Below are 10,032 nucleotides of genomic sequence, written 5' to 3' on the forward strand. Positions count from 1 at the left end.
GCAGGAGCCTTCTAACGCGAGCTGACCTGCCATGCCCATCTCCCCCAGAGGTGAGTTGCAGGAACCACCACTAAAGTTTAACTACACAAATAGCTCTTTGGCTGCGGGGTGGCCCTTCATTCTGGAAACCAGCCCTGATGTCCCATCAGGTCCCCACCCCACCCCCTCTGCCTTCTTCCTTCCACTTACAGTCTCTGAAAGTGCGTGCCTACTAGGAACAGCACCACTGCGCCCTTCGGAGGCTGGCTTTGACGTCACCTTCCAGAAACTGCCCTGGCCCTGCCCCCGTGCCTATCCCCTCTGTGCCCAGAGTCCGGCGTGCGGTAGATGCTTAATAAACACGTGCTAGACGAAGGCAAGGCTACATTCCCGAGCGACATGTGAGGCTGATGTTCTCGCCATCCACGGAGACGAGGCCAACAGAGACCCCAGGCCCCGGCGGCCCGGCGGGGGCTTCCACCAGGCCGGTGCCCGGCCCCTCCGGGGCGCGGGCAGCCCCCGGCCACCCCCGCCNGGTGACGGTGCTGCTGGCCGCCAACCTGACGGGCAGCCACAAGCTGAAGCCGCTGGTCATCGGGCACCTGCCCGACCCGCCCAGCCTGCGCCACCACAACCAGGACAAGTTCCCGGCCTCCTACCGCTACAGCCCCGACGCCTGGCTCAGCCGCCCGCTGCTGCGGGGCTGGTTCTTCGAGGAGTTCGTCCCGGGCGTCAGGCGCTACCTGCGCCGGAGCTGTCTGCAGCAGAAGGCCGTGCTGCTGGTGGCCCACCCGCCCTGCCCGAGCCTGGCCACTAGGATCCCTGCCCTGGAGGAGAGCGAAGAGACCCCCAGGCGGTGCCGGCCGGAGCCCCTGGGTTCCCCGGAGGAGCTGCAGACGCCGGACGGTGCTGTGCGGGTGCTGTTTCTGTGCAAGGGCAGCGGCCGGGCGCACATCCCCGCGCCGCTGGAGCAGGGCGTGGTGGCCGCCTTCAAGCAGCTGTACAAGCGGGAGCTGCTGCGGCTGGCCGTGTCCTGTGCCGGCGGCTCCCCGCTGGACTTCATGCGCAGCTTCATGCTCAAGGACATGCTCTACCTGGCCGGGCTCTCCTGGGACCTGGTGCAGGCCGGCAGCATCGAGCGCTGCTGGCTGCTGGGCTTGCGGGCCGCCTTCGAGCCCCGGCCCACCGAGGGCAGCGCTGGGCACTCTGCCTGCCAGGCCGAGGAGGCCGCGGAGGCCGCCGAGCACAGCAGGGTGCTCAGCGACCTCACGCATCTGGCGGCTCTGGCCTACAACCGCCTGGCCCCTGAGGAGGTAGCAGAGTGGCTGCACCTGGACGATGACGGGGGCCTGCCCGAGGGCTGCAGAGAGGAGGCGGGCCCTCCGCGGCCCCCCACGCTGACCCCTGCAGCCCCTCCGCCCCCAGCCAGCCTGCCTTCTGGTATGGGGGGCGGGGAGGAGGAGGAGGAGGCTTCTGAGCGTGGGGGGGCCTCGGTGCCCACCGCTGGGGAGGCCATCCGGGGTCTGGAGACAGCTCTGCGGTGGCTGGAGAGTCAGGACCCCAGGGAGGTGGGGCCGCTGAGGCTGGTGCAACTGCGCTCGCTCATCAGCATGGCGCGGAGGCTGGGGGGCATCGGGCCCTCCCCCGCTGTCCCTGATGATGGTGTGTGATCGTGCTGGTCCAGTGGCTTCTCCTGCTGCACTTGGAGGGAAGGGACACAGTCTCCCATCTCCCCTCCTCTTCCTTCCCTGGGGGGCCCACCACGTGGGTACAGGGAGTTACAGGGATCCAAGCTCAGCCTGGCTTGGAGAGGCTCTGTTGGTGAAAGGCAGTGCTGCCCACCAGTCCCCCAGTCTCCTGGGGCGATAGCTGCAAGAGAGGCCCCTGGCCCGAACACCTCCCTGGGCAAGCACACTGTGGGGTCCCCTCGTGCACGCTGAGCACTCGAAGCACAGCACCTGTCAGAGAGGAGTGGCCTGTGCTCCCCCTCTGGTCCTTGTGGGGCCGAGGCCTCCAGACCCAAGCCCGTCTTCACCTCCTCCCCTCCCCAGCCGCCCGTCATGTGCACTGGACAAGGGCTTAACACCAGCCCTGGTGCTCCGTGGTCCCATGCCACAGCACAGCGGTCATCTCAGTGGGGAAGCACACCACTTTTTATTTTTCTTAACAGAGTAAATCCGTTTTTAGAAGATACTCTTCAGAGGGGGCTGTGAGAACAGGGCAGGGTGGGGTGGTCTCCAGGCTGCCCCTTGCCATTGCTCTGGAGACCGGAGGCCCTGAAGGTACTGTTTAGTCCAGACCTAGCCCCCCACCTGGGGGTGGGTCTCGGGGCATCATGGTGGAGTGGGGAGGGTCGGATGGAGCCCAGTTCTCGGGCTTCCTGGGGTTCTGAGGCAACAGGGTGTGTAGATTTCTGTTGCACTCAGACTTTTAGTTTTCCTTCAGAAAATTCCGTTCTGAACAGATCTCTTCTATGGGGTTGGCAAGTGGCTGGATTTGGGCCCTGGTGACTTCACCAGTGCAGGACAGGCTCCCCTGATTACCCATCAGCTACAGGCACTGTCCAGTCCAGGGACTGGAGCCACCTGATGTACCCAGGAGCAGGCCCGGGCACTGACAGCCACCACGGGATGATCCTCAGTGCCTCAGTGCCTTAGTGCTGGCCCCCGTGGGCTCTTTCTGCCCCAGCTCTCTCAACCCCCACTTTTCTGCCTTTCCTGGCCCGGCCCAGATGTGGCTGAGGAGCTGTTTCCTAGTGGCCCAGTTTGAAAGAGTGAGGAAAGGGCTCCAGCGACTTCAGTTCTCTATGGTTCTGCTGCTCCTTCCAGTTCTAAATTCAGAGTCCTGCTGGTGGTCTGGGGCTGAGAAATGCCTGTGACTCTGTTGGGGGGAAGGGAGTCTGCTTTTGTAGAGTGCTGCTGAGCCCTGGGAGGGGCAGGGGACTGGTTCTGGAGAGGCCGCTTGCTTCCCGACGCTCTCGCCTTGTCCTCACCTGCCCCTCTGAGGAGTATCCTCTGATCAGGATCCTGAGTGCAGGGGCCCGCCCATTCACAGAAGGAAAGGGTGTGCACCGGCCTGGCAGCTGAGCTGGAGGGAGCCCCCGAGAGTGGTTTCCACAAAAGCCCGAGAACAAACAGTTCCTTGGAACTGTCCCCAACTAAAACAACTTCTTTCTCAAATCTGAGAGCTGAGGGAAGGTGTGGAGAATTTGAGAGCAGGAGAATCGAGGCTGGGCTAGCGGGCTTAGGGCAGCAGTCTCCCCCGTGCCTGCTGAGGCCCCTCTGGCCACTTCTCTTCCCCGCCCCGACCTGCCGGGCCAGCCCTGGGTCTGACCTGAGCAGCAGGGCTGGACTTCAGGAAGTCTGGTTTTATGCCATCAGCCTCCCCAGTGTCCCAGCACCCAGGGCTGTGGGGAGAGGTGGTCTCAGCCACACACGCCAGGTGAGGACTGCACACCTGGGCCTTGACACAGCCTGGGTGGCCTCTGGTAGCTGTCTTGCAGCCTGACTTCTCTTCAGAGCTGCTCCGCTGGCGAGGTTTCCATCTCCAACCTTCTTGTCTCAGCCCTTCTGTTAGACTCCTGGGCCTAGGGAGGCTTGTGTGGGTGTCTAGGACAGCGAAGGTCAGAGTGAGTGCTCTGGCCTGCCTCTCTGGTCCCATCCCTCTCTCATCTGGGAACCCAACGGGCCTAGGGAGGCTTGTGTGGGTGTCTAGGACAGCGAGGGTCAGAGTGAGTGCTCTGGCCTGCCTCTCTGGTCCCATCCCTCTCTCATCTGGGAACCCAACACCCAGGAAGTGGTCCTAAATGGTCACTTTCTATAGACAAGGCAGGTGCAGGAGCTTCCTGTTAAGTGTGGGTCTGGCTGCCAGCATATGCTGGGCTGGGAAACCCCTCATGAGAGGGCTCAGAAGGTGTCTTTCTAGAACGGGACCTACTGGTGGCCCCATGTGTGCCGCGGGGCACAGGCTCAGGCCACTGAGCCCTGCTCAAGAAGAGGCTGCCATGCCTGGGTGCCTGGCCCTGGGCTTGCAGCTGTGCAGATGGCAGGTAGGGCCTGGGACCCCAGTCCCAGTTCTGCCAGGAGCTCACAGTCACCCTACCTTTGTGGGCTCAGCTCAGTCTGAGGTGTGGGGCAGAGCCCAGGGCTTGTGGCTGCAGTGGACTTGGGCTGGGTGGCAGGAACCCTTAGATGGGCGGCGTGCTCTCAGGTGCATCCCTGCCTGGTCTGCCCCATGGCTATTGCCTGCTGGCCCGTGGGCATTTGAGTTCGCCCCTGTGGTTTGTGATAACAGAGTGAGGTAATTAAAGCTGTAATTCATTCTTGTGGGGCGCCCTGCGGCCTGGGAAGTGCAGCCTGCGGTGCATGGCGCCATGGCGAGGCTCAAGGCAAGCCACTGCTCCTCCAGTTGGTGGCCCCTGCCTCAGGGTCCTTGTCAGACCTCCTGGGCTTGGGGGAGGGCCCGGGGAAGGGAAAACATCTAGGACAGAAAGATGAGTGAGGGCAGGATTCTGTGGAAACCACCACCGACCTATTTTCAGGAGGTTGAAAAGACCTCGCTCCCAGGGGTCTGCAGGTTTGGGAGGTGACTGCCTGGATGTCAGCTGGGCTGCAAATGAAACATCAGAATGTGGTGGGAGAGGAAGCAGAGGATCCCCAAGGTGGGGAAGCTGGTCCTCTGTGGATCCCAGCCCTGACACTATCTAATTAGGATTGCCCATGGGGAGCTCAGCTGGAGCTGGGCACAGTCTGGCCCCTGGCCAAGTGTGCCCAAGCATGAGGCTTGACCCCAAGGGTGTGTCCTCAAGAGAGGACCATGGGCTTGCGGGGCTTACACTCTGTTGAGGGTCCCTTCCTCTAACGCCCCGCCTTGCTTACGGCTGAGTTCACCTGATGGGAAGGGCCCAATGGCGCTTTATGTAATAAAGGTTGAACATGTCACCTTCAGAAGTGTCCCTGTTTTAAAGTGCTACTTTTGTAACTCTTGGTTCAATGCTTGGATCTGAAACACCCCATAGATTAAAAGAGTGGGAGGGGCATAAAAGTGGGACAATAGTGATTAAAGAAGACACCATGATCGCATCCACCAGTTTCTATCATGAAAAACAGTAATTTTAGTCTGCAGTATAGGGCAAAGAAGAGGCCTAGCTGACACAAGATCATGGCTCTGCCCACCTCCCCAGAGCTTTCCCTCAAAAAAAACGTCCTTGTCACAGGTCATAACCAGCTGGGCCTGGGTTTCCACTGAAGCCCCTTGCTCAGGGTGATGGAGGTGTCTCTTGCCTTGCCAAGCTAAGCCCACCAACTTGGCCCCCAGGGATTCTGTTGGGAGATGGGAGACAGGTGTTGGGTCATATTCAACAGTGATTTCATTTTGCAGATGGGCTGGCTCCCTGTCAGTGTGAACGCAGGTGGCCCTGAGAAGCGCTGCCCAAGAAGGTCCTGCAGGGGCAGCCTGCACCAGACCCTGGGCTCCCAAACCTGCCCACCTTGGCACACAGCCCTTGGATTGACCCTCACAGTGCAGGGGAAGCTGGCAGAGCTGGCAGTGATGGTGACCTGCAGCCAGAGTGGGAAACCTGTGCCATGCACACTGCCTGTGGCCTCAGCAAGGTGAGGCTTTGGGCACGTGGGATTTGGCGTTATCAGCCTCCATTAAACGTCAGCCCACCCAGTGCTCTCGGTATCTTTATTCCCATTTCACAGATGAGGAAATCACAGCGTGAAACCGACTTAGATCGACACTTCTGACAAGTGGCGGGGCCAGGGCCGGACCCAGCGGTGGTTGACTGAGAGCCTGCCTGTTTGTCTGCCTGCCGAGGAGGCTGGGGGAGGCTGGGGGTGGGAGGTCTGGGCACGGGGTTGACCTCTCAACTAGGGGGAAGGCAGAGGCTACAGGTTTTGGGGTGTGGGGGTTGAGGGGGTGTGGGTGGAGGACGAGAGGCTGTGGCTGTGAGGGATGGAACCGTTCCTGCTGTTTAGGTGCCCTTAGCCCTGTTTTATAGACAGGATTAACTCGCCTAAAGTCAGGCAGCTGGTAATGGCACAGCTGGAACTGCTACCAAGCCACACTGACAGCACTCCCCGCCTTGCCAGGCTGCTGGGCGGAAGCAAGGTGGGGTGAGACCCAGGTGAGCCTTGGGGACAGTGTCCTGTGTAGGGGGCAGAGTTGCGGATGGTCTGATCTGGGCCTTCCCCACCCAAAGGCCCCAGAGCCCGGCCTTCAGTCCATGGCCTCACTCCCCCAGGTCCTGGCTTTCCTGACCTGTTGGTCCAGTAAGGGAAATACTGGAGTCAAGTCAGTGTGGTGGTGCCAGGTCCACAGGCCCCTCCAGGACTCCTGACCCAGCAGAGGGTCATAAGGGCCCAGCTCCACCTGGCAACCTGCCAGTTTAGGGTCGGGGGGAAGGAGGGAGCTCACAGCCAGCTGAGTGAGAGGGCCCACTCCCAGACATCGAGCAGCCCTTCCACCTGCCCACCGCCCTTCTGGTGCTGCCCTGAGCATGGCAGCAGCCCCAACCCAGCACAGCTCTGCCATGTGGGCTCTGGGGTACAGGTACAGCTCTAGCTCCTGCTCCTGCCCTCGCCCCTTCGGCTGAGGGAAGAGCACACAACCTGCTCTCTTAGGGGCTGGCAGGGTGTGGCTCTAGCTCCCTATAGGGGGCCCCTCTGCCCCAGGAGGAAGGGGTCTCTTGTGCAGACTGAATGTGTCCCTGTCCCCCCCAGAGCTGAGATGAGAGCTGGCCTGGCCACAGCTGCACAGAGCTATTGGGAATCCAAGGAGGGAACAGGGTGCCCGCCCATCCAGCTGCTCTTGCCTGCAGCTCTGCTGCAGCCTCAACCAATGCCTCACCATGCAGGCACACAACCAAGATACCAGCTCTTGGCCCCTCAGAGCCGATGTCACGCGTTATGGCAGGCTCACTAGGAGCAGGCTGCCACCATGGTGCCTTCTGTCCCATGAGGAGTGGGTGGAGTGTCCCCTTGGTGTGGGGTTCCCTGATTTCCCTGTACAGGGGGAGTGGGAACAGCTCGAGACACTCATGCAGGATGGAGGGAGAGCCACAGTCCTCAGGGAAAGGACAAAGGGAGGGCTGCGAGTGGCACGAGTGGGCAAGGAGGCTGGTGGCTTCCACCCAGAGCCTGGACCCTACTTCCTGCTGAGCTCCTTGGCCCGGTTGGTGGCAGCCTCCACAGCGCTCATGGCGGCCGCTCGCAGCCCCCCCTGCTCCAGCGCGTGAAGCCCGTAGATGGTGGTGCCACCCGGCGTGCACACATCTGTCCGCAGCTGGGCCGGGTGCTGCCCCTCCTGCAGCAGCATCTTGGCCGTCCCCTGGGGAGAAGGGCATTCAGGGCTAGTGACTCAGGGGAGCCAGGGCAGCCTCGACGTTGGCCCAGGCTTCTTGGGCCTGCCATTCTCCTGTCTACTGGAGGTGGCACAGGCCTTGACCTTTCCAACGTTCCCCTGGGACCCCCTCACTCACCAGCAGGGTCTGGGCAGTGATGCGGTGGGCCAGGCTACTTGGCATGCCCATCTTGATAGCGCCTTCAGCCAGGGCCTCAGAGAATGTGCACACCTGAAGTCACAGCATGGGAGGGGTGTCAAAGCCAGCACTCCCTGGACATGGCACCCAGCCAGGAGAAGGCTCAGAACCTTCGGGAATGAAGCCCAGAACACCAGCCATGGGTGCTCAGGGCCAAGGCCTGCACCCAGGGATCTGCAAAGGGGCTAGCCTCAGAGGCCCACCGAGGCAGTGAAGGTCAGGGGAGAGCAGAGCTCACACAGCCCAGGGCTGCACTCTGATGGCAGAGGCCATCACAGGGACTTGGGAGGGCCCCTCTGCCGGGGGATGGGTGAGACCATACTCACAAAGGCCACGCCGCTGGCACCAGCCATGGGTGCTCAGGGCCAAGGCCTGCACCCAGGGATCTGCAAAGGGGCTAGCCTCAGAGGCTCACCGAGGCAGTGAAGGTCAGGGGAGAGCAGAGCTCACACAGCCCAGGGCTGCACTCTGATGGCAGAGGCCATCACAGGGACTTGGGAGGGCCCCTCTGCCGGGGGATGGGTGAGACCATACTCACAAAGGCCACGCCGCTGCCACTGAGGCCGGTGTGGATATCCATGTGGGCCTCAGGCACCTCCTCGCACTGCCCACAGGCCTCCAGCAGGTCCTGCAGGAGCTTGGCCTCACTGCTCCCAGCATGGCGGCCCCGCGCCATCACCATGGCACCCTCCTGGATCACGCAGGGCAGGTTGGGTGAGACCCGCAGCACCCGTGAGTTTGGGGGCAGCAGCTGGCCAGAGAGAGGTTAGAATCAGGGAGCCTGTGGGATTGGGCCCTGCTGGGCAGGCCCAGAAAACAAGCCTCTGGGTTGACACACCTCGGCCAGCTGCAGACTCCAGTTCCTGCTTTCCAGGCACAGCACCAGGAATGAGCCCTAACCCAGCCACCTGAGTTTGGCCAGCATAACCCATACCAGGGTCAAGGTCTCACACCCAGGGGCACTCACCTCTTCCAGGGTGCTCAGAGAGACCCCAGCAGCCACAGACACCAAGATGTGCTCAGTGGTGACCACAGGGGCCACCTCTGCCAGGACAGCTGGCAGGACGTGGGGCTTAGTGGCAAAGATGATGAGCAAGCAGCTCCGCAGCACCTCCTGGTTGGAGTGGGTAGTCTGGCAACCCAGAGCCTGCACGGGGACACCAGGACCAGGACCAGCAGCTGCATGAGCAGGGTGTCCTCCCTCCTATAGCCCTTCCTGCTGGAGGACACCCTGCATTTCCATGGGTCCCTGTGGGCCTCTCCCACTGTGAGTGTCTATACCTGCCCCCCAATCCCAATGCCCAAGACTCACCCAGCCCTCTGCCCCCAATGGATGCCCATGACCATCACCCCAGCACCACACACATGCTCACACATACCTTCATTCAGCTCTAACCCTCCACAACCTTGACTTTTCTCCTGGCCGCTGACCCCCCTTCCCCAGCTCAGCCCAGACAGTCTCCAAACTTCAGCTAAATAAGCCACACTTTCCTGGCCCTGATAACTGTCTTGGTGCAACAGGAACCAAGAAGAGCCACCCTGGGCCCCTGAGAGGAAGCACCCCTCCGTGAAGAGGCTGGGACCCTGCTCACCCGGAAGCGGCAGAGGTTCCTGTCTGTTGGCGCGCTGGCCAGCACGTGCTGAGCTTCCACTTTTCCTGGAGAGAAAGTCAGAGGCGGGAGGGGTGAGTGAGGGAGTGGGAGGAGGAAAGGGAGGAGCCTGCCTGGCATCTCTCAGGATCATCCAAGCCTGGCCTGAGACTGCAGGAACACAAAGCAGGGATGCTCCATTGACCGGACACCAGACAACAGATCCATTCAATTCTACTTGATAGTCACTGCCGCCTGCCTGTGGCTGGATACAGGGGCCAGGAAGACACAGATCCCCGGGGCCTCTGCCTCTTGGGAAGGGAAGGCTGTCTGCAGCACTTAGGCTGTTGGTTCAGAGGCATACCCCAGGTGGAGCACCAGGCCTGAAGGTGGGGGAGTGTAGTGCGTACAAAGGCAGCTGACTGGCCGCAGAACGCCCGATGGGGGCCAAGCTTCCTCGGGAGGGGGTGAATGTGTTCTAGGATGTCCAAATGGAGGCTAAATGCTCATTTGGTAGAAATCATCTGCTTTTGTGGGGTACAGGGGTGGGGAGACTGGGTTATTTAGATTTCTGTAAGGTCAAACAGGAAGACAGGATTACATACACCCCGAACACAGCAATTAACCATGACAGTGACAGCCACGCATGCCAGTACTATTCGACATACATGTCTCATTAATCTGGGCAGCCTTGGGAAGCAGGTGATACTGCCAGGGATTACAGGTGAAACACCTGAGACTTTCACCCAGCTCTCTCTACCCGTAATCTGCACATCAGAGTTTCTTTTTCTTTTTTTTTTTTAAAAGATGACCGGTAAGGGGATCTTAACCCTTGACTTGGTGTTGTCAGCACCACGCTCACCCAGTGAGCTAACCGGCCATCCCTATATGGGATCCGAACCCACGGCCTTGGTGTTATCA

At 61.0% G+C, this 10,032-nt stretch overlaps 2 protein-coding genes across 2 annotated transcripts; one reads left to right on the forward strand and one right to left on the reverse strand.

The window, feature by feature from the left end:
- Nucleotides 1-389: 389 nt before the first annotated feature.
- Nucleotides 390-3,174, forward strand: TIGD5 (tigger transposable element derived 5). Its single transcript, XM_008583078.1, has one exon. It carries the CDS (start codon nt 390-392, stop codon nt 1,647-1,649), a length of 1,260 nt encoding a protein of 419 aa, XP_008581300.1. The 3' UTR covers nt 1,650-3,174.
- A 2,474-nt stretch (nt 3,175-5,648) lies between these two features.
- PYCRL (pyrroline-5-carboxylate reductase-like) lies at nt 5,649-9,777 on the reverse strand. The gene is made up of 6 exons (XM_008583079.1): nt 9,768-9,777; nt 9,115-9,179; nt 8,490-8,669; nt 8,061-8,273; nt 7,463-7,555; nt 5,649-7,311 (listed from the first exon to the last, which is right to left on the reverse strand). The coding sequence occupies exons 1-6, from the start codon at nt 9,775-9,777 to the stop codon at nt 7,129-7,131; spliced, it is 744 nt and encodes a 247-aa protein (XP_008581301.1). The 3' UTR covers nt 5,649-7,128.
- Between the last annotated feature and the right edge of the window lie 255 nt (nt 9,778-10,032).

The sequence above is a fragment of the Galeopterus variegatus genome, unplaced genomic scaffold (genome assembly GCF_000696425.1).
Source record: "Galeopterus variegatus unplaced genomic scaffold, G_variegatus-3.0.2 Scaffold2823, whole genome shotgun sequence".
NCBI classification, from domain to species: Eukaryota; Metazoa; Chordata; class Mammalia; order Dermoptera; family Cynocephalidae; genus Galeopterus; species Galeopterus variegatus.